This window comes from Diorhabda sublineata, chromosome 10 (genome assembly GCF_026230105.1).
Source record: "Diorhabda sublineata isolate icDioSubl1.1 chromosome 10, icDioSubl1.1, whole genome shotgun sequence".
Taxonomy (NCBI): Eukaryota; Metazoa; Arthropoda; class Insecta; order Coleoptera; family Chrysomelidae; genus Diorhabda; species Diorhabda sublineata.
In genome coordinates this window covers 4,826,491-4,851,607 of record NC_079483.1, presented here as the reverse complement: position 1 = coordinate 4,851,607, position 25,117 = coordinate 4,826,491, and the positions used below count along the sequence as shown (strand labels likewise).

At 32.9% G+C, this 25,117-nt stretch overlaps 1 protein-coding gene across 5 annotated transcripts in view; it reads right to left on the bottom strand.

Moving 5' to 3' along the window:
- LOC130449908 (neurogenic locus Notch protein) overlaps positions 1-25,117 on the bottom strand; it is a 239,375-nt gene that overhangs the window by 124,904 nt on the left and 89,354 nt on the right. For all 5 annotated transcript variants that reach the window (XR_008910506.1, XR_008910505.1, XR_008910507.1 and 2 more), the window contains exon 3: positions 2,295-2,569. Coding sequence is in view for 2 of the 5 variants with exons in the window: in XM_056787983.1 (XP_056643961.1) it covers positions 2,295-2,569 (275 nt within the window). In the remaining 3 variants the exon portion in view is untranslated. The remainder of the gene's footprint in view (positions 1-2,294; positions 2,570-25,117) is intronic.

Sequence of the window (25,117 nt, the reverse complement as noted above, 5' to 3'; positions counted from 1 at the left end):
AGATTTTTTCCATCCAGGTCTTTCACTATTTCTCTATTTCTTTCACTATTATTTTTCTAATTTTTAATATTCTTCTTGTAATCCTTTCCAAATGTCCGACCCATCTTAGTTGATTCGCGTATATGTGTGTTTGTACAAGTTTTGTATTAAATATTTGTCTATATGTTTCCTTTCCGATGGGATCTTGTTCTCAAGTTCATAAATTTCTACTTTTATTTTCTTCGTTGTTTCATAGAAACAAGAAGAAAGAAGTTTTGATTCCGTTAAATTGGTTCCTTGTCTTAGTCATTAGCTTAACTAACTCATACTCATAGAGAATAAGATTCAAATGTTGATTTTAGTTGTTGTCAATAATCCGATATTGAATCTACCGAAATAAATAGCGAGTCAAAGAATATTTACATAATTTGTGCCTCGTTATAATATCTTTGGATTTTTTACGTGAAACTTCACTACCGATGACGATACTAATTAATTTTTCTTCTCTTTTTAATTGGTCGGCATACATATTCAAATGGTGTATCTCGTATCTCAGATCAACGTTTTTTTATGGTAAACCATGCTCAAATTTATAAATTTCCTTATCAAGATGCGTTTACTTAACGGTTCTCTATGTTTTTCTTATTTTTTTGGGGGATTAAATAACTTGATAATATGGGAAAATTACCTTATTAATGACATATCATTTGACAGGACATGGTAAAATGTGCGACGTATCCTGATAGAAAAATAGTATTAACGAAGTTCATTTTGTTAATCGCTACAGATCGTTGTAGTGCTGCGTTGTCTTTTGAATCATGCAGTCATCTCCAACCCCATATTTCACAAAAACAAACTAAGAACTCTGTACAATTTTTTTATGAAAACTCATATCCTTTGAAAAGAATTCCGTACAATACTCTTGATATTGACTTTGGCGTGAAACAAAACTCGACTTTTTTACTGTATAATAAAATCAGTTACTCTTAAACTTCGCGAAATGTTAAAATTCATTTAATTTATGGAAATTTCTAGAAAAATACGTTAGTCGATCTAAAATTTCATTCACTATTCGAATTACATGTCGCCAAATTATTTCCAGACAGATGTCCACTTGCTGAACATGTATTTTATGAAGGCTATTCTATGGATTATAAATTTACCGGATATTTTTTTTATAAACATTTATTGTGATGTGAGTTAATGAAAAAATCAGTTTTAAATAACCATAGTATAATCTTATACATATTTTGAAAAATACGACGTCATTTGTACCGACCTCTAATTGGACGGATTCCCATTTCAAAAATTAACATAAAACAACAACAATTCATAATTATGTCCAATGTTATTCAGAAAATCAGAAATATATTCGATATTCTACTACAATTTTTCACATCTCAAGCTTTTCAATTAATAATGTAACCTCTAAGTTTTCGATATGTGTTTTTTGAGACTTGTCCATAAAATAAGATTCCCAAGAAATTTTCACGATGGAATATGTTTTAATTGGCATGTTTAATACATGGTTAAAGAGCTTAGACTTTCTTATATGCTCGAAATAATCATCGTTTAGTTCAAAGCATTTTTGAATGCTGGGTACCAGCTTCTTTATGCCTGTAGAAGACAGCCGCCACGCTGCGAATATAGCTCCAAACCTCTTCTATCAGCTCTTCGTCGGTTGTGAAATGCGTCCCTCCCAAATGTTTCCTTAATTTAGGGAGGAGGGCCGCTTCCACACGTTGCCATTTTCGGAATCTACCTTACACGAACCTTGGCATGTCCTAATCGGTCTCTCACATTAATGTGGATGCAAAGCTTGTTCACATTCGAGATCATCTCGCTGAAGACCTGAACCGTCACCTTTCGATCTTTCAGCATTCCACTATTGCAATCACTTCATTAGAAAACTATGGCGAACCAGAACGTTGTCGACATGGACGTCTATACACCCGTCTTTGAATTCTATGCACTATTTGCGTACATGTTGCACACTTCTACACTTTTCCTCGTACACCTTACACATTTGGGCATGAATTTCCACCGGAGGATCGTTTTTTGCATAATTAGTATGTTTTTTCAAAAATATCACAAAATTTAAGACACCGCAATTCTTAATTAATTAATTACCAGACGATGAATACATAAGTATTCGAAAGCCGGGAAATATATTAGAATTAGTATACTTAATTTTGCCAAAATCCCACTACATATATTTTATTTTAACTGGAGACTAGTCAATTTTTTAGACCCTGAGAAATTCTATATCGATTGCTTATTTCTAGATATTTAACTCTTCGAATTGACAATCTTACCTGTGTACCCTTGCGCGCACGCGCACTGATAAGATTCCAATGACCTTAAAGTGCACGTGCCTCCGTTCATACACGGCCTTTGATCGCACGAATTGGCTATTCGGATTTCGCATAACGAAGCACTGAAACCGAGCGGACACGAACAAGTGAAACTCGGCGCTTCACCCGGAGATACGCGAACTTGACACGAGCCGCCATTTTGACAACGGGGGCCTTGCGAAGGATGACAAGGATTCGGATATTGGCAGTACTCTCCTACGTATTTCGAAGTACAACTGAAACAAAATAAAAAAAACGATTAATACAATGTGATCACAATAAATATGTAGATGATGATATTAATTGAATAAGGAATGTAGTTTTTACGGTAGTTCTGCTTATTTGAATTTCTAATAAAAATAGTTTACATGATTGAAATCTTTTTACACTCCCAAATCGATTTGCATGCATGCATGTATCAATTATCTAGTATGTAATTTATACGAACAATATCGAAAACTTCCAAACAACAAATTTATTTAAATCTTATCACCTATCGGCCGGCCAAAATTGACGTTATTTTAATTTATGCATTGTGTTTTGTTTTTATAATTATTTCTTATTAGGATATTGACCCATTAATATTCAATTTTTATTACCCAATCATATCTATGCCTAGAAACTCTTCGAGATTCTTTCAGTTAATTATATATAAGAAATATATATTCGGGTCGCCTTAATGAGCGAAAGAACTGTCAAGGTTCGCTACAAGCAAAGAAAAATGTCGAAATTGAGAATATCCAAGACAGAGCACCCAAAAAAGGTATAAGGAACATAACAAGTCCTGCTTTTTTAAGACCCTCATAGTTGCTTTTAATATTTTAACTGGTTTAATGCATTTCTCGCTAGTTTTTGACATTTGACATCCAACTAATATGTCGATATAACCTCCGATACCTCAGAAAAAGAGTGCATCTTCTATCTTTGTGAGTGATGATTACCGCTACGTGCACGAGAACTTTACTTCGGTGATCCTTTGTGATAGCGACACTTTAGTGCTAGCATGCCAGTATTCTTGCAACAAGAAGAAACTGCAAATGTATCTGCGAAAACATTGGAAATAATAAGGTCACAGTGGACACCTCGACCGGATTCATCACATTACCCACAGATTCAAAAGAGGAGTGTTTAAAAAAAAAGATGTCGAGGATTCAGAATTTTCTTCCGGGTCAGTTGGTTTCCTTCAAATCAGTCGACACCGTTATGAACCAGGAAGACGTATCCCACAGAGTTTTCAAATTCACCGGGATTGCTTGGATTACCATCTCACAATTTGCAGATAAAAATAGGGTCAGTTGTAACTGGCTGTGAAAAAGGTGATGAATAACGTCATTGAGGCAACAATCATAAAGAGAAAATACAAAAAAGAGGATTTCTTGATCCCACGTATATCGATAGAATCTAACTGATTTACTATTCGATTTTAACGTTTACATATTCCGTTACGTCTGGCCACTGCGATGACTATAAATAAATCGCAAAGCCAGTCGTTGGAAGTTTGCGAAATCAAATTGGAGTTTCCCTGTTTCGCACGAAGACAATTAAAGGATTCCTTTTGTTTGTTTTGAAAAAAGACATCTTTCGGTTTTTTTCTGTCATATTTAATTGAAGAATGATCTCTAGTTTATATTCAATAGAGGTTGGCCATCTTTTTTCCATTTCTTGAATATCTTGAGTAAATATTTCACGTTGCTCTTCACTCATGTGAAGAAGATTATCTGGGGAAAAGTCCAAATGGAAATGTGAAAAGTGCATTGTTATGCTTATATTAGAATCAAGAATCTTGTCAAAATGAAATGGGCATATACACTATCGATCAAAACAAATATAATACACCAAATAAAATGAATACAATGGATTTTCATATTTATATAGATAAGAATATAGTAATAAATGAAATGATAAGACTACAATCTGTAATTGTGTAATTGTGTCTATTTGGTTCCTTTCGTTTTTAGAATATTCCAAAGATGTAAAGTGAAAAAAGTGAAAATAGGACTTCCCAGTCCACTTTGTCCCGCAACAACTTAATCCAATAACAACCCTTAATATTTTTAAAGTCTTTTTTCTTATAACACTCTTCTTTTAGACCCAAAAATCACTCTATAAAACTCTTTCCTACTCTTCATGCGCTCAATAACATCTTCAGCGGTTGTGATTGTTGAATGTTTTCTATCGCCTAAGCTCCTGGTGGATGCATATATTTTGTATTCCAAGGTGTGTCGAGGTATTTTTAATTCATCGGTAATGGTACGATTATTTTACTGTCACGGGGCTAGCTGGGACTAAACTATAATCATAAACACTGAAGAAATAGTTAAAGAATAATAAATAAATAAACAAGTTCCACTTGGCGCACTTGCCGTCAAAAAATGTCCTCTTATAAAGTAAACAAATAACGAAAACACTTTAATTTTTGGTTTTTCAGACACCTCTTCAATCTTCGTTTGACGATATACAATTTAATAAATGGATTATCGAGGTCTGTAAAGATTTTTGACTTTTTTTACTCTACTTTGGTTGTTCGAGTATTCTGAATCGCTGGTTTATACTCGACTCGAAGGACCAGACATGAATTTACTTTTTGGTAACCAATTTGATATTTATTTTGCTTTTTTACTTGATACGGTACTTGATATTATAATTTCCATACCTACTACAGTATAAAATTTATAAATCGATAACTTAATAATGAACGTTTTCTCTCTAATAGAAACAAATCAAGATATCTGCGATGCTTCAGTATTCGTGACCAGATAAAAGAGATGCTACCTGAAATAATTGAAACCAGCAGAATGTCATTTGGATACTTTCTTCCGTGTATGTGTGTGTGTGTGGGTATATTCGAGAGTAAAGTGTACTGTGCCGCATTGTTCATTGCATAACTAGAATAATTGGACGATGCTTGTTTACTGAGCGAAGAAGATTTTATCTTTTTCGTCAATCAAGACTAAGTGTTAAAGGGTATATTGACGTTTAAAATAAAACTAGTCGCTTCATCTTAAAATGTAAAAAAGTGCCGTTCGGTTGAATAGGATCATGAATTTAAGTACCGATGCATTTTTAAATAGGCAAATCCTTAAGTAGGAAACTTGGACTGCAGTTTGGTCAGTCAGTCAAAGCGTCAAAGTCAAATCGCCTTAATGTAATGCAGTTGAAGCAATTGAAATTTTAGGTGAAAATATTTTTAAAATCTACATATTTACCTGATTTGGCCTTGTGTGATTGTCGGTTATGCTATAACTTATGAGAAACATCTACTTTTTTGAGAGTTTTAGAAAGGATGAATAGTGATTTTGGAGCTCACTGTATCATCGCAATGTTCGAATTGTATCAAATATAAAAAAAAAATAATCGGATTGTTGGAGAATCCGTCCAAAGAAACTCAATCAAGCAATCATCAAACCGTTTAATAATTTCATTAAATTTATTTCTTGTCAAAAAGTTGAACGATCCATCATGGCAAATTACACGTGTCGAAGATACCGACATCGGTTCAGACCGATTCAGAAGCCATTAAAATCATAAATCTGAATTCCGCTACGGTAACAATTTGACATTAAATCGACTATTCGAAAAATTATAATTGCTTTCGCTAAAAAATGCCTCAAACTAAATATATAAATTTTTTTCTCAACTTTTTACTTCTTACACTTTTTTATATATTTTTCTTAAGAAATTATCTTGATTTTTGTTCTCTTTGTATTGAAAATCAGCTTAAAATTTGACGTTTCGATCTATTTCAGTCTTTATCAAGATATAAATGTCACAAATTACGGTAACAATTCGAAATTATATAGTTTATTCGAAAAATTATATTGTTTTCGCTAAAAAATGCCTCAAACTAAATATATAAATTTTTTTCTTAACTTTTTACTTCTTATGTGTTTTTATATGTTTTTCGTGAGAAACTATCTTAATCTTTGTTCTCTTTTGATATGAAATCAGTATAAAATTTGACGTTTCGAACTATTTCAGTCTTTATCAAAATATAAACGTCACAAATTACGGTAATAATATTGTTTATTTAATAAAAATTCCAGCTTTCTTACAGTTTGGATTTTGTTCCAAAAACAATACAAGATGTGCCCAGTATTTTGCTATTGGACCTGCAAAACTCCTATTTATAGTATAGCAAAAAAACAAAAAAAGGCATATAACCTCCACTGTAAAGTTAAAGCGCCCAATACCACAAATAACAACGACTTATTGAGTTTAGAAAACACTCTCCTCAATGTTCGAGTGAAAAATATGACCATTTTTGTCAATGTCACAAAATGAAAGCTTTGTGTGCCTTCATAAAATTAGATAGTGTGGGATTAATGCAAGTAGAACCGTCCTATTCCTTGTGGAAGAGTACAATGTTGCCAGCAGTTTCGGCAAAATCGTAAGAAACGTTTTACTAAGCAAACTCCAATTATTTTTCAGTTTTATATCTATCCTAGATACGGGATCACATTTTTTTAAACACTCTGTATATCGAAAGTCGTAGATTGAAATTTTGGCAGTGGTAATGTTGTGAAATGAACTTCCTTCCGTAATTTATCTATAGTTTTACTAGCGGCAACAGTGTTAATGAAAACGTCACTATATTACTGTCAATTATAAATGCTTGACATTTTTTGACATTTATTTCAACCGCCGTCATACTGATTGTCAAATAATTTACGTTAATTTCTCTTATAGTATGTTCTAAAGTTAAATGACGTCGAAATTAGAACAAGTTCTACAAATCCGACCGCCTGATGAGCTGCACTTTAAAGGCTATTTCAGCGATTCTATTACAGTAATTATGACCTTGATCAATCCTTCAGCTAAAAGGATTATGTACAAAATCAAAACAACGGCTCCGAAAAAATACTGCGTCCGACCTAATTGTGGTATTTTAAATCCAAACGAGATCAGCGAAATATCCATATCATTGCAACCATGTATGTACGAACCGACCGAGCGGGGTAAGCATAAATTTCTGGTTCAAAGCGCATTTGCTCCACCAGGAGAGGTTAATATGGAAAACATTTGGAAGGACATCATACCGGAACATTTGATGGAATCGAAGCTGAAATGTACATTTGATATAGACTATAAAGAAGAGTACCAATCGGGAGAACCATACGATTTCGTACCGGATACTGCTTCTACGCCTGTTGCAGCATCCAGTCAGAAAGTCACACACGAAATATTAACCAATATACAAAGAGAAGAAGATTCCATTTTGAAGATGGAGAATCAGAAGTTGCGGGATCAGATCATGAAGCTTGAAATGGAGAAACAAGCTTCGCTCTCTCCGCTTTGTATAAAAGACGGCATAGCACAGATTTCTTTTAACTGGATGCACTTTTGTATATCGGTGGTTGTAGGGATTGTAGGTATCATTTTTGGGAAATATTGGCTTTAAAAACTATTTTATATCAGTGAGTTAAATTTATAAATAAAACTTAGAACTATCTGTTTATTTTTTATTAAACTATAACTATAGATCTTTGTATTCTAGTTTTATTTTAATTATATACAGGGTGTCCCATGACGAGTTAAAACTATCTGTATATGGAAAAATACTGATAGTAAAATCATGAAAATTTCCGGTTCCACCGGAACTTTGTTATTTTAAATAGAGCACCCTATATATTAATACATTTTTGAAATCTACGTAAAATTTTAGTATAATTTTGTCTAAGAGCTTTTTTCGAAAAATGCATATTTTTCAGGTTATTAATTTTTTTGTAAAAAATTTGCCCGAGGCAAACCCTTATAAATTATTTTTTTACGAGGATACCCTTAAATATATGAAAATGGTTTTTGTTCGGTTGCTTTTTGCAAGGTAGACGTATTTGAATCTATATTGAAAAATTTTTCATTTTATACAGGGTGTGTATAAAGCGTGTTCAAAATTATATTACATCTCCAAAAATTCACAGAAAATATTCAATATCTGGATAACGATTAGGTTTAGTTATAGAAAAGTATGCATGAATTTGCCTTATTTTTTACCCCTGAATGCATTAAAATAGAAAAAAACCGGCTGGTTCTATTTAAAAAAATAAAGAAATTTTATATTCATGAAGTTAAACTCTTTATACACACCCTGTATAAAATAAAAAAATTTAAACATATCTTCAAGGGTATCCTCGTAAAAAAATAATTTATAAGGGTTTGCCACGGGCAAATTTTATACAAAAAAATTAATAATAATAATTTTTCTAAAAAGGTTTATAGACAAAATTATACTAAGATTTCAAAAATGTATTAATATACAGGGTGCACTATTTAAAATAACAAAGTAGGCCATTACTTAGCAAGAATGACCTGGATATACCTCATTAAGATTGTCTATTAAATTTTATAGAAATTGATTAGAGCAGGATCGTTATTATCAAACACCCAGTTACGTACATTGCTGGACATAGGCTTTCCTTGATCTTTAGCAGCTCAGGATTTGGTCCTGTTTGAACATAAAATATCACCATCACCGCAAATTCACTTGTTGGATGTTGAGGTTGGAGCAATATGTCCAGAGTAACGAGGCGAATTAGGTTTAGAAAACTAAAAGCATCTAGAAAACGACCTAAAACTCTGTTGATCAGCAACCTCGTCAAGTCTATTTGTTATGGGACTATTAAACAGAATTTTTGGTGATGCTGATGCTGTCAAGCATATTCTTCTCTAATCTTCAGTTTTATTAAGTCTTATTACTTCTTCAACCAATCTGCTCCCAGGTGTCACTTCTAGATTCTATAATGAATTCAACAAGTTTATAGGATATACGTTTCTTCTCTAATACTCAGGATCTCGTTTACCAGGATTATAGATTAGGAAAAAAATTTCAACTAACGTATAACGCAATAATTTTGGCAAAAAGCAAAAAATTATGTATATTTTCGTAATTGGTGAGAGTATAATCTGGTTGGATAGATCCTGAAGCCTGCATTTTTCAAAATATTTCATGCAGAAACATTTACCGTGATATAGCCGAAATGTGAAGACGGAAAACCATATCTGAACATCCCAAAAATTGGAAAACCAAGAATTTTTACCGAGAAAGAGCAGAGAGACTGATCAGTTAACCAAAGTCAGAGTCAGGATTTCCGTGAGAAAATTACATCATAGAAAAATAAATCAAAAAGTACCGTATCGTGTGAATTTGCAAGAAATGGTCAAAAATACCGAAAAAGACGAAAGTGTCTTTAATATACCCCAAACCAATTAGCACGAATACCAAGATGATGTCGTCAACTAAATCGGACACATTGAAAAATACTTCACACTTGCCAATTCGGAAATCAAAGGAAAATATCGTTTTTATACGGAAAAACTAGAAGAGTTCCTTATCTAAGTAAAATATAAAGAAAAAGCAAATATCGCTGATAAAGTTCTAGTCTGGTGTACAATTTTGACTCGAGGAAGGAGAAAGCCGTCGATGCTCAAAGGTATATTAATAACTACTTCATTAAATTAGTTTATATTGTACGTTGGAGACGATATAGGCAATGTTTTGACCAGTCTTAACGTCCTGCCATTATAGAAGGGCACATACCTCTTGTATCAAAATAAATATCCCATAATTTACCACAGGAGCGTCCCATTGATGATTTTTGGGCACTTTTATCTAGTGAAATGTATTATGGGGTTGGTAAGCCGAAAATAAGAACAATTACGACGTAGAATTTCTAGAAAAAGATGTTCAAGTCGTCCAAGACCTTATGAGAGTTCCAGTTATTAACATTATTAGTTACTAAGCCGTTAATTTTGGCAAATAATTATCATTAATAATGGTTATCCCAGAAATATATAGTTTGATATTTTATGCCATACGTCTAAATCAAACTCGTGGCCCCTTTCACATGGATTTTTTTAAAAATAAAAATATCGCAGTCTGTTTATTAACCTTTGATGCATTTATTAAAAATTTGATAGGGTCTGTTGTTGATAAAAACAAAACTTAAAAGCCTGCCTTCGCACCACTCCACTTTTGATAAAGTTTATTAAAAATCCATTCAGTATAAAACTCTCATGATGTTTTTTGTATTTCAATCTTAAGATTCCATTAGTGTGGTGAGTTAAAAATATTCGAATCGTTTTAAATATACTCAAGTAAGACACCATTAACCATTTTGGTATTCGGCAAAGTTATCATTTGCTTTTAGTGATAATGTTATATATTATGTTGTTTGTTTGATATGCATGAAGCGAATAATGATGCAGTCAAGTGAATAAGTGGACACAATTCATGATTTTCATAATAAATAGCAAAAATTATCATAGCAACTAATGAGGTTGAAAATTGGTTAAGATTAAGTCGGAAAAACTCTACCACCGAGGAGGTAAATCGCCAGTAAAATTACGAGGAAAGATAAACCTGAAATTTCCATGATTTCCTAGCATTTAGACTTCAAGTGAGATGGCAGAAAAAATTTTTGAACCATATGTTCCAATAAGGTATCACATATGATATCTTGGCGGTTTAGGAAGCACTGGGATTTATTATTATTTAGCTAAAAATTTCTAGAATTTAGCTGAAATCATATTTTTGGCTTCCTTTTTTACATTTAGATTGTCTTTTTAATTTTGTTTTCTATAGTAATTAGTTTTAATTGCTTTTGTTATATATAACAGAATTTTGGTTTAAATAATAGTAAAACTAGCCCCGTGGCCATTCAATCATATCAGTTAGATGAGATCAATAAATCAAGATAACAATGCATCTGAGCTCGAAATAATTTTATTAAAAATAATATGAAAATACACGAAATAATATAATAAATATCAATAAACAATTTAGTTTTAAAAAGCGTATTAATTTTGTTTAAAAAAAGTCATTTTAGCTTTTATTATAAACGGGCAAAGTAACAAATATGATACAATCACAAAATGCATTTTCTATAAATGTTATCACGATTTTTCCTTTCCATAATTGCATTCAATACACTATTATGAAGCTAAGACAATTTACCGCATTCCATATTGTTTGTACAATAACAAAAAAAAATTTACATTTTTAGGAAGAGACGCCATTTCACTGATGAGATGTGAGCTATTGAAGGTTTTTGTTGATAAATGTTGTTATAACTTTCGTTGGAAGTAAAACAATGTCACCAACACATTCACAATGAAATTCCCTTGCCCTGAGAAAAAGAACCAGGTCCAAAGGTTTACCGCCGATTTTTAAAAAAATTATTGAAAAGATGGTATATATATGATACCATGCCCGTTTAAGGGTTAAGGATTATGCGGAGGAATCTTTATAGCATCGCTAGCAAGTATGTATTGATACTAAACCATTTGCTCTATCCGAGTCGAAACGAAATAAAATACGAGAGACTTGCTCCACCACTAAATGGGCTAAATTTCAATAAATTTGCCTAATTAAATGGTACTTTACATATAATAATCAAATTCTTCAACAAATTTTTCTCATTTTTCATCTGACAAGTTTTAGTCTATCTTTTAAAATACGAGGCGAGGAAAAGTGGGAATTTTGTTTTGAAAAAATGCCTGTAAGTCCGGTTCTGCTTAGCCGATTTTTATAAAACTGATGCTGTTCTAAAAGGCTTCTATTCAGCAGTACAAAATACATAAATTCTAAAGGCAGCTTGACATGGTACAAGAAAACTGAAAACAAGAAATTGAACGCAATTTTTTCAAAAGTCAAAATATTTCATAGATTAATATTGGGTGTCGTTTGACATTACCACTCTTACTACTACCACCACTAACAAAAATTCCGTAAATAAATTAAAGAAATTCCTATAATGTCAAATTTTATTTAATATTTTAAGTGATTTAAAAATGAAAATAACAAAGCTAAGTGAAATGGTCAGTGAATAATTGGCAATAATGATATCTGCTGCTGTCTCGCTTTAGCAGACTGACAAACAGGCTGGTTTTTACGCAAAAAGTAACTAGACTTCTCCCTAGAATTGCACCTTGCACGCAATAAACATATCATCAAATCGATAATGTTGCAATTGCGAGATTTTGTATAAAACAATTGACGGAACTTCATCTGCGCATGCTTTTGATCAAGAAATATTGCATCTTGCATTGCACTGCACGTTGTATTGCAACATGTCACGCGATCTTAAGCAAATGTTACAGGGTGTTGTTTCGTATGGTTTAGATATTGTGATTTCTCTTCACATATTTGGATAGAAGCGTGAAATTTTGAGTAGGTCTCATAAAATATAAGTTTTGCGCTGAGATCAGTTTCCAAAGAACTGAACTTATCCACCTCTTTAACAGTTTATTATTGAGTCGCAGCTCCGATATGCCCTTCACTTCTGGGATACGTCTGGTGCGTCTCAATTTGAGCGAATCTTCAAACTAATTTGTCTTTTACTCGTACTAAACAGCGGGCTCACTGCAGGGACTTCTTCGAAAGATTAAAAATTCTGACTCTTCCTTCCTTATTCATCTTTTAATCCGTTTGCCTAATTCGTAAGCACGCTTCTCCAATTTCAGAAGAGCACGACCTTTACCTACCTACTTCACGCTCAGAATTAGTTAAGGGCTCATTATTTTACAATGCAAAAAATGCACAATCATTTGCCAATTGAAATCAAATCTTAATTCCGGACGCCACGCTGCATTTTAATTTACTTTTGCCATGGACTAAATCATTACTTATTACTATTTCTTATAATTTTGTTTTGTTTTTATTTACACATTGTAACAATTTTTCGCATTTCTCTCTCTCTCAATATAACTCCAGTCTAGTAAATAGAAAACAAACTAAAGTTCCGCGGAAGAAGACTCGACAAATAAAATAACCCTAATTATAAATATATTATAAACTTGTAATTTCACACATAACCTCAAATAGAAAAACAAAATAGTAACACAGGAATTATTACAGTAAAATAAAAGATGAAAACGGTCTTTAACCAAACAAACACACCTTAATTTATGTTTGTTTACTACTTGATTACATTGTGTTGACCATAAAAATGTGAACCCTACTTAAAACTGAAAAAAATATATATTTCTCAGTTTGTTTACCGAAGTGACAGGACTTGCGTTCGGTATCTGAGCGATCCATTAAAATGTTTTAAACAGAGATGGAATGGTGAAAAAAATCAGTTTATAACCACATTCATTTAAATTGTCACCCTTTCAGATATTCTTTCAACTTTATAAAGACTGTTGTTCTGTATAAGTATATTAATTATATTTATGCAAATGTTATTTCGTACGAATATACTCGAGGTGTAACTTGAAAAAATATTTAACCCTCTACTAAAAGTAGTGATACGCCTATGGATTACGAATGCTTTATTATTTTAATACTCTCTCATTCATAAAAATAGGCTATAAAAGATACATAAAAAATTTTATTTTTTAAAAGATATACATTTGTTAAAATATATTTTTCTTATCTTAGAATACTGAAAATTAAATAAAGTGCTGATATACAGGGCGTCCTGCATAAGAATCGATACAAAGTCGTATAAGGGAGCCCAAAATACAATAGTATCAAATTTCGAAAAAAAAAAATTTGTTTATAACCTAACTTAAAAATACCAAATTTGGTATACTATATAGAACTGTTGAGCGTCTGATCTGTGTTGTCGCCTTGTAAAAAATATGAGATTATAATAAAAATCAATGTTTGAACAACAGTGTGACCTCAATTTGCACGTATCAAAACAGCAAAAGTCCGATAAATTTCGTGTGATTCTTGTTTGAAATTGTTGAAGAAGATTTTGAAGCTCCTGTATGGTGTTTGGGATTCAGATTAGGCGATACGTGTTGAAACGATAGATATAGAATAACCTTCATTTTTTATTTCTTCTAAAGCAATCACAGATCAATGTGATGATGATCATTATCATCAATATATGTAAACATCAACTAAACAACAACTAAAACAAATTCCTGCTCAGACCATAAATATACTTTTTTGGCTACAAAAAAGTGTCAATGGATTAAACCATTTCATCTATGAAGATGGCGTTCCTCTATTCATTACTTCATGTGCTAAATTTTGTGTTGCCAATACGTGGGTATCATCCCTAAAAACATTACGGATTCTTCTCTTAAATGTTGAAATTTTGAGTGTATTACTAGGTTATTTACGAGCCATAAATATTAGGTAACGATTATCAATGGCGATTGTTACTCTGGTTCTCCTGGTTCTCTAGTTCTTCGTATTTCAGTTTCCTGGAGCTTATTAAGCATCGTCGAAATTATATTTTGAAACATATTTGGTCCTTTTGTAATATCTGTTTGTGTCGAACCCGCTTCAACGAATCCAATAGCCCCAGAAGACTCTTTTTTCTTATTATGTATATATGAACAAAAGAACTAGGTTTACAGGTTGAACCTCGTTGGAGTTTCGAAAATTTTCGACGTTTCAGCTTCCACTTTGCAACCATTATCAAGAGAATCGGTAGGGATAGGGTGGTTATTCGTTCATCGGTAAGAAGAGATCCGATTCCTAGGCCTCAATCTGTCTATTCCACGCAACGAATCACCCCTGTTTCCTGGTTGGTTCCAAGGCCTCAATCTGCTTATTCCTTGGAATTTCATCAAGAAAATGGAAAGCATCAAGAACATCAACACACCCACTGGTGGTATTGTGGTAAACCAAGTTAGTTGAACCTAGTTCTTTTGTTTATAGTTCTTGGTTTGTCTGTGGGACGAACGATTATTTTAGATTTGGCCCTAATGAAGAGAAAATTTTTGTCTGCAGGACTAGGATTTGGGTGTCTGCCTACCATCGCGTGCGGGTTAAAAATTGAAAATAACGATTGCAACAAATGGCACGAGTTAAATGAAAACAAATATTTATAATTGGATATAGTTTTATTATTTTTCAGAATATTCTCCATTAAGATCAATACACTTTTGAATGCGTTTAAGGGATTTTTTCCATTCCGATTGAGGTACCTCCAAAACACGTGATTTGAACCCATCAACTGATTCTTCAGGTGTAGAAAAACGTTGACCTCGCAATTTATTTTTAATTTGCGGGAATAAGAAGAAATCATTGGGTGTCAAACAAGGACTGTACAGTGGATGACCCATCAATTCGAAGTTTCGACTGTACAAAAACGTTTTTATTTGAACTGATGTGTGGGAGCTCGCATTGTCGTGATGGAGAGTCATTCGTCTTCTGCGATTTCTCCAAACACTTCTAGTAAACAAATGCTGGTGTACCATTCAGAATTGACAGATCCACGTAGCTCTAATGGAAATTTGACGACGTGTCCAGTTATTCCGAAAAAACAACTTTTGTTAGATTTGGGTCGTTTTGAAAGAGTTTCACAGTCGATTGTTATTTAGCTTCGAATTCATATGCATAGATCCATGATTTGATGCCTGTCTTATAGACGTTATTTTGAAGTACCACCATTGAATTTTTTCAGCATTTTTTGAGCGATTTGTATCCAAAGTGAACAAATCGTTTGGACAGCCAAATGTTCATGCAATATTGTATATATGCAAGTGCAGCCACGGTTGAATTCGGAAAACCAGCTAAACTTCTTCCAAATAGATTTATTTAGTTCCGAATACAGCTCAACTTAGAATTATCTTTAACTTTTGTTAAATACTCATTAAGTAAAAATAATACCTTCACTATTTACATTAAAGAAATTTCTATGGAGAATATGATTTATGGTCGTTGCATTTTTTATTCTATAAATAATTTGAGTCCGATCCTGCAGATGCAGATACTTATATCTCTTCTACCTGTTGAAAAAGGTTAGTACTTACACACGTACCGGCTTTTGTAGTATTTGCCCAAGTGGGTAGGGTACGTTTTATACCATTATGGTCTAGGATGATCATTTTATACATTTAGATGTATGATTTAGATTAAGAGAACTCAGGTAGAATTGGTGCTTTTGATAAATAAATATGAATAGTCACTATAACGTGCCTTTTCAAGGAAGAATCTCATTAAATTTATTTCTATATTTAAATATACGGGGGCGATTTGAAGGAAAAATTACTTTAATATTGTTAATTGTTAAAACCGCCGTTCTTCGATTATTCTGCAGTTGTGCAGACATCTTTTCAAAGTTACTTAATGTATCTTATACACACAATACTGGAAGAATGTTAGAGAAATAAATATCTTTCAATGTTGTGGTCGAGTTGATTAGTGGATGTATTCGTTTTGCCACGGAATTGCTTCGGATCCGCTGAAGTATGATTATAATGTGTCTTTAACGATCTGAGCCTGTTGAGATGACCTGTTGGACGTTCTAACTGAGCTATTTCCTTGAAGTGGTAATTCTTTTACAGAATCTTGTAATGACGCTGCGGTCAAAAATCAAATAAATCATATAAATATGTGAAGTTCATGGTGCTAATTGTTTAACAAAGGCACGTGTCATAATTGGTATAAAAAATTCCGTTCTGGAGATTTTTTCCTCAAAAATTTGCAATATTCTGGTCGGCCTACTGAAGTTGATGATGACCAAATTAAAGTCATAATTGAAGAGGATCGTCACATAACTGTTCTAGAATTTTGGGATAATTAAGAAGCTTGGTATTTGAGTACCTCACGAATTGAAATTTATTTAACACGAAGAAACAACATTTGCGATCCTTTCTTGAAAAGAATCATCCTGTACAGTAAAATAGTTCGAAAACTATCATGGAGCAAAATGATGAACCAGCACAAACCACATCGAAAGCTCATACTGTCATTTTGGTGAGATATTCAAGGTGTTGTGTTTTATGAGCTGCTTCCAAGGAATCAAATGGTTAATTGTGATGTTTACTATCAACATTTAATGAAACTGGATGAAGAAATCAAAGAAAAACGGCCAGAATTGTCAAATCGGAAAGGTTTAGTGTTCTGCCATCAAACATATTTGACAACTCGTGGGAAAATATTGGAGCTGGTCTGGGAAATGATGCCACATCCTCCATACAGCCTTATCCTGCAATATCTGATTACCATTTATTTCGAAGTTTGCAGAATTCTTTGAATGGTTAAACTTTCACAAATGACGATGACCTTCAATCGCAACTTGTTCAGTTTTTTACTGATAAAAACCAGAAATATGGACGCGGAATCGTGAAGCTAAAAGAAAGATGGAAAAAGGTCATTGAGCAAAATGGAAAATATATAATTGATTAAAAAGTATTCTCTGTGAAAAAAATATTTTGAAGCAAACAGATACATTCCACAATTCTATCTGGTTTTGCCACATCGGTTTCGATACATTTTTTCAGTAAACGTCACTTGGCTGTCATTATACCGAAAGCAAATTTCACGCATCTTCTAGACATGGATAGTCTGTAGCTGAAAATCTCTTCACGTCTTGAATACAGTTTTATGAAGTAGATTTTGAGTATATATTACAAACGGCATATTTGTAAGGATTCCTTCTATGGGTGACGGCGGAGTTCACAATTAGATCGGATCAGTCAAGGACGAGACCTGAATGAAATCAATATGTAAATCTTGGCCACCACGTAGTCCTGAATTAAATCTAATAGAGCACTTTGAAATATTCTAAAAATTAGTTTGGCATCTTCTTGTATTTACAATAATAAGCCTTCGAAAGTGTAAAATGGAATCAAGTTCATTTTAACAACTGGAAGTTGTTATGGAAACTCAAAGAGGCTGTGTCGTTTATTTTTTGTAAATGGGGATTTTTTTTATAAGGTTTTGTGGATTTTAATGACTTCAAAGAGCTACTAAACAAATGATCTACGTCCATTTTGGACTATTTTTAGAAAACAGGAAGGAACGATTTGATACGTGCTAAATTGTAATAACGAATCTCAATGCCTTTTAATTTTACGTAATTTTATAGTTTATAAAATTTGTGAAAATATTATAAGAAAAGTTTTCTCATTCTGGAACCTGTTTTCTATTTATTTAATGAATGGACAAAGGATATTTATTTGTGCTCTGAGATATCGATATACAGAAAGTCATTCTCCATGTCGAGAAAGAATTTTTTGAAAAATTATTTGGTTTCTTATAACTTTTGTATAAATAATATATTTCACTATAAGGGAGGAAAATTGACGTTTCGTGGATTTTAATGAGTTTAAAGAGCTACTAAAGTAAAGAAATATATACAGAAAGTCCCTTTAAAAAAAATAAGGTTATATTTAATATATTATTGTCCATTTCGTGAAAGATTTTTTGAAAAATTATTTGGTATCTTATAACTTTTGTATAAATAGTTTATTACACTATAAGGGAGGAAAATTGAAGTTTCCGCCCTGCGCATAATGATTCTCGAGGCCAAGCAGAGACCGAGATTTCAACTTTCGGCCCGTGTAGTTTATACGATTTCTCTTCATATCCGGTCGAAAGTATGTTGACAGCAATTAAAAATTTGTTGAAGTTACATAATAAATAGTCCTTATTTACGAGTGCAATTTAGCATAACAAATTTTTTCTTTTAGCTGTTATAGAGGGCGCTCGTGTACTTCTTACAGAGAATAAACGTTATACCTTCCTCCCTGCTACTATGTTTGATTCAATTTCTTACCTTGAATGTGAAAACAATTTGTACGAGCAAATGGTAAAGTTTAACTAAATTGCCAGCTAGCAGTGATGTATTTCAGGATACAGTTTTGAATCTAGTTCTTTTTATATCTCATTACTATCAAACCCTGGTCTGACGCGAACGGTCTCTGTTTTATTCTATGAAAGAGCTTTACCAGCTCTAAAACTCAGCAGTGACTTAATACGATCAAGTTTCTTGTTCTACATATTGATAGTACCCTTCAATCGTCTGTACATTTAGCAAAAAAATTATCTGCTTATTTTGCGATTAAATATATGTCTGAATAGCTCGATTCTTGTACCGCAAATACATTTAATAAGTTTCGAAGATTTACAAAGGCATTTCTGCTTGAATGACCTTTTTATTCTGTGGCAGAATTCTTCAATTTACCATAGAGACTGGAATAATTAAATTAAGTGTGTAGTAAGATATTATATATATATATATATATATATATATATATATATATATATATATATATATATATATTATAATTACTATATTAAGTCAATTTGTTATTTTATGTTATCTAATATAAAGTTGTGTCGCTTTGTCGATAGAATTGTAAAATTTTTTTAATGATGATAAAGCTTATCTCTAGAAATCTTCAATATTCTCGTCGGTATTACAACGAAATAGTGACATTTTGAAATATTTTGAAGCGTCAAAATCGAAATAAATTAATAAAAAATAAAGTGAAAAGAGCCCACGGGATCTGTTTTCAGTTGTACGGATTGGATGACTTCAAATTCATTGATTTAATTGGAATTCTACTGTAGCAAAAAATTTTCAATATAATTAGATAAAATAGTACGTGTGTATGTACCTTGAATTTTTAAAAAAAAAATATGCGGGTACATTGAGAACTTCTTCGAACGCTTAACGAGGGTGTAAATTGATATATATTTATATATATACAAATATTCCCTTCCCACCGGTATTGAGTGACAAAGAAACCCTTTCACTCTTTACACATAACCACTAATTCTTTTGTTTAGGGTCTCTTCCCTTCGCGATCTCTTTTCAAAACAAGTGTTGTTCATTTTTTTATTATTATGTTGGTAGCATAGGATAATTATTGTTTTGTTTGGAACATATCGTTTGAATGCGGCTTGCAGTTGGCCTTTTTAACAAATTGGGCTATAGATTTCTATCTAATTGAGATAAATACGAAGTGAGAGGATTTAATTGTAGTAATAAGATGGAATTGGATAATATACGAGACGTAATAAAAAATAATTTAACTCATTTCGTTAAAAATATCCATATTTGGAAGGGTTTTTTCATTTTTTCAAAATATCTGTTCTTTCGTGACATTCTAAATATCTTTATATTTACACGGTATTAAATCTGGTGAATAATGTTGATGTAGCAATCGAACGGTTAACAATAAAACGCAGCGTTCTGAGAACTTTCCAGTTCCTATTGAAAAATTCGTAATTTAAAGAAAATAATCACCTTGAAGAATCATTGGGTTTTCATTAAGAACTATGAAATGTTTTGAGGTTATAGCTGAAGGTTCAGCAACAATTGCAGCTATAAAATCCCGAGTCGCATAAAACGATCTTTCAATTCCATTGAAATTTAAGGAAGATCAGTTAAGGATTCGTTAAAATGCTTTGATCACATCCACACACTACATATTTAATTTGCTCTTGAATCGTCAATCTTTTATATATTTGACGGTTTTTTAGGTCTCTCAACATCAATCGCCTTCAACTGACTGATTTCCATAAGTTTTTCAATTTGTAGGTTTCTTCGTAGATTATGTTTCCTCATTTTTTCTTATCCATTACCAAGATCGCTGCTTCTGTCTTCTTTAAGCCTTTGTCTGATATAATCTTGTCTTTAGAGCGATCACATGTAGTAGTTTTCTTTTGTGTTTTTGTCTACCATCCCATATCCCTGATGCCACTTCAATCTTATCTATTCTTAGTTTACGTCCGAGCTTGCGTCCTGGTCGCAGCGTTCATGTCGCTGCGACCAGGTCGCAGAGATATATTACATTGATTGTTATGTAGATGGCCATGTTTGCGACCAGCAACCGATGGTTTTGTTTTGAGACGCCGCGATAAAAACTCACTCAACAGTTTCTTATGTCGATTGTCATTCAGTTGCCGAGCAAGTTTGCGGGAAGACGTTAAAAATAAAAAAAATGTACACTGATGTATTTATAAATGAAATTCAAACATGGACGTCTCTGTAAAACTCCATTAACATAAGATGACAGAGCGTCAAATAAAGACACACTCATTTTAAAGTATGGGAAAAACTTTTCTTCGTGTTATTCAAGACTAAATAATGTATGAAACTGCGAAAATAATTGCCAACATGTTTGATCTGAATTGAAGTAGAAAAATACTGAAGCGTGGCCATGAGCAAAGAATTTACAACACGACGACCTGATCGCAGCGTTCGTGTCGCCGCGTCCAAGACGCAAACATGGCCGTAGATTTAGTTGAAGGCCTGTGAAAATAATACCTATTCCCTCGACGAAAGGTAGATAATTTTACCATTTAGTAACCCTGGTAAGAAAGAAGTTTCACCTTAAACACGTTTTGATTATATTAAAAGAACCCTCGGATTATTTGCATTAAATAAAATATTTTGTTTGGTTTTCGGATCTGTTTACTATACGATTTTTGTAATTTGTAATTATAAAACCTTCAAATTTAGTAAAGATGATTGCTTTTTGAGAATCATTTCAGATAGATTTCCAATATCGAATCATCAACATTCAGCTGATCTAAGTCCACTGCTCGACATAAGCCATCTCTAACTGAATCCATCTTTGTCGAATCTGTGTGGCATTTATCCAGTTTGATTAAATTCTCTTAACATCGTCGGATCATCTCGTTGGTGGACTGGTGGACTACTGATGGTGCGTCTTGACGAGGTCTCCATTACAAAATTTATTTTGTCTAGCATCCATCCTCTAACCTAGCTACGTGGCTAGCCCAGTTCCATTTTAACTCCGTAATTCACTCAATTGCATCTTCAATACCTGATATTTGCCACAGTTGATTATTTGTCTTTAAAATAGAGGCCCAACATCGATTTTTCGTGTACAATGGGTATTTTATTGACAGAATGTTTTGTAGAAATGAAAGTTTCTGCTCCGTTTAGTACTGACCAAACGCATCCAACATACATGAAGGGTTATATATTAAATATATTTGAGGAATTAAAACGATTTTTCAGAAACCGATTGAACGATTAACTTTGATTCTGTATTCTACCATTAATCACAATTTACAACGGGGGGATGTTATAGATCACACACAGATAGTGTGTGACTCTGATTTAGAACTCTGATTATAATTTTTAATATAGTGTGGTTTTGAACATCATTAGCATCAGAATGGTTATCATTATCATAGAGAAAGACAATAAACATAAAAAATTAATAGTGTTGTAGAAAATGATGAAATATTTAAAGTACTACATGGAAATGGCAGACAATACATCAAAAATGCAGAAGATGGATTTTTCGTAAAACTTTCTCGGCTTATCACTTAACCATTCGCGCAAGATGAATTCTACCTTCGCATTGTTTTCGAATCGCAGTTCGTCAAGTGCCTCTTTCAATCAAATAAGTAATAGTCGCATGGTGACAAATCGGGACTATAAGGATGGTGTTCCAGTGTTTTCGAATCCAATTCGTTCAATGCTTCTATCGTATACGGTCTATCGTTGTATTGCACTACGGATTGGAATATCACGTCGTTTCGATCTGTAGACAGGTTTTATCGTGTTTTAGGAGGTCACTACAATACTGCGCGTTGACAATTCATTGTTCAGTGAGAAAATCAACCAGATTTACTCCTTTCAAGTCCCAAAACGCGATATAAATACCTTCCTCGCTGGTAGTGTGATCTTCGCGTGCGTTTTCGTCTATTTTCCTTCACTCCATAGACGCGCATTTACTCTCCGAAATATACTAGTGTGCTCAAATCTCGTCTGTGGTGAATATCCGATGCAATAAATCCTTCTTCTTCATACAGCTGCAGGAGACGCGTCTAGACTTCCCCAGTGTGAATTTCTGCACAAAAATCGGAAGTATTGGCACTCATCTCTTCAGTCATATCGCGTATAGTGCTGCGTTGGTTTCGCAAAATGGGTTCTTCTACAGCGATGACATTCACTTGTTATTGGGCCACCGCGCATATTCAACCACTTTTCGGCCTTTTTGGAAAGCGAAATACCAATCATATACTTGAGAGGCACTCATCCATAAATTTTCGCGGATCTTACATTATCTTTGACCAAAAAACGAATAAAGATACGTTGCGCAATAGACAATGGTGCATCTTTCTCGCCCATAGCTATAAGTACACAAAAAAATGAGGTTCGTGGTCCCGGTTATTCTCTAACATCCATTATTACGAGACTAAATTTTTCGCGCGTATAATCAAAATTCCGTTTATATTTGATCCTCTCTCGTATATTTGTCGATAATCTGAAATAAAATTTTCAATGAAAAGATATTAGATTTTCTGAAAATCATCAATGACAGTATAAGCTTTAAATAATGAAAAAAAAAACATGATAAACAAAACGATTTTGTTTTATCGTTTAAGGTATTTTTACTTAAGTCCGTTCCTGCTCCAAATGCATTTTAAAGTGCACTTAGTACCGTCGAGTTGTAGGTTATAATTATTCCATATAGTACCATTAAAGTTTGATGGTATAAAAAAAATACATTAGCGGCTAACTCATCATAAAGTATATACATTCTATTCTCTTCTTGGCGTAGTTATTATTTCTAATGACTATCAGTTTTTTTAGTATCTTGCTTAATTTTTCACAAATTTCATTTTACTATGTTCGTGTGTGACGTAAACGTGAAAGGAATTATTTGGTCAATATTTAAAATTATCTACAATAGTTTATAATTAACATTTATCAGTATAATTAATTCTAAATTGAAGGAATTATAAAGAAACAAGACATTTTTCCTATATTTATTTTCATTTCTCAGCATAGTTTCCTTTTAAGTCTATCTACAATTGATCCAGCAATGCTGTAACTTTATTTACACCATACAGCCCTGATCTGGCCCCGTCCCACTTTTTGTTCTTAAAGCTGAGTTAATGGATAAAAGGTTTAACACCGACGATAATAGTACGAATATTCTGATTCTAAGAAAGTATGCTGTAACCTTTTCAGCCCTTCCAAATAATATTAGAGGTCGTTTTTTTTGTAATTTCTCCTTCTATCTTATCAAACAATCAGGAGTAGTAGTTTCCTGATAAATTTCACCGTTTTCAAGATAGTCAATGAAGACAATTCCATGATTATCCCAAAAAAACGGTTGCCTTCACTTTTACGGCTGTTGAAACCATCAAGAGTGTAGTGGTGGATTTCATCTCAAGTTATGAATCAAATCAATAATTGCTTAAACCTTGTCAGTAATGCCTGGGAAATGTTCATTCGAATGTTCTTCTGGTTCAAACTGAGCAAAAGCAGCACCCAACGCGCGGATAGTTTACGCATGCATAATTCTTCAGCCAGAATATGGAAATGCGTTTTTTGATGTGCCGATAGCATCTTCTATCTTTCTAACCTCAATGACATCATTTATCTCACTTTAAGGGTACGTTTCGACGTTGGCTTCATGATATACACTCACTTTGTGCGGTCTAACAAAGGAAGAATGGTTATAAATAATTTTTTAATATACTCCCTTTATTTCAACACATTTTTTAAAAATTTCTAAGCCACTATAAAATATCTTGCATCTTTAGCGTCAAAACTCTGTATTCAGCTTTGCGAAAAAAAAAATAATCGACAGTGCTAATCACGGCTATATGGTGGGTGTTCGTACTTTTGGTTAACGAAGTAATGTGTACTGGAGCATTGTCATGAAGCAAACGCACATCTCACCTGATTTTTCTTCACCTTTTTTCGAAAAATTTTCGACGCAACTACCTTAGTAAATCAGAGTGATAATCGCTTTCACTTTTGTATTCGATTCCTTCGAAAGACTATCCTCGTGGTTCCAAAATATTGTAGCCGACATATTTTTGGTCCTGGTTTTTTTTGCTACGAGCTCCTCTTTTCGATGTCGCTCTTGGGGATGTTGGATCATAGTAAGAAATCCAAATCTACATTGACCCAATGTAGATTTATACAGGTAAAGGTATATGGAGACCATTTAATTTTTTCTGCGAATTCCCCATCTGGGTTCTGGGGAGGAAATTATTCAACCAACGCGATGTATTAGAACGTTATTAAATCCATTATCCCTCCAATACGTAACGATTTAGGAAATAATTTTATGTAAATGGAGAACCTTTAGAA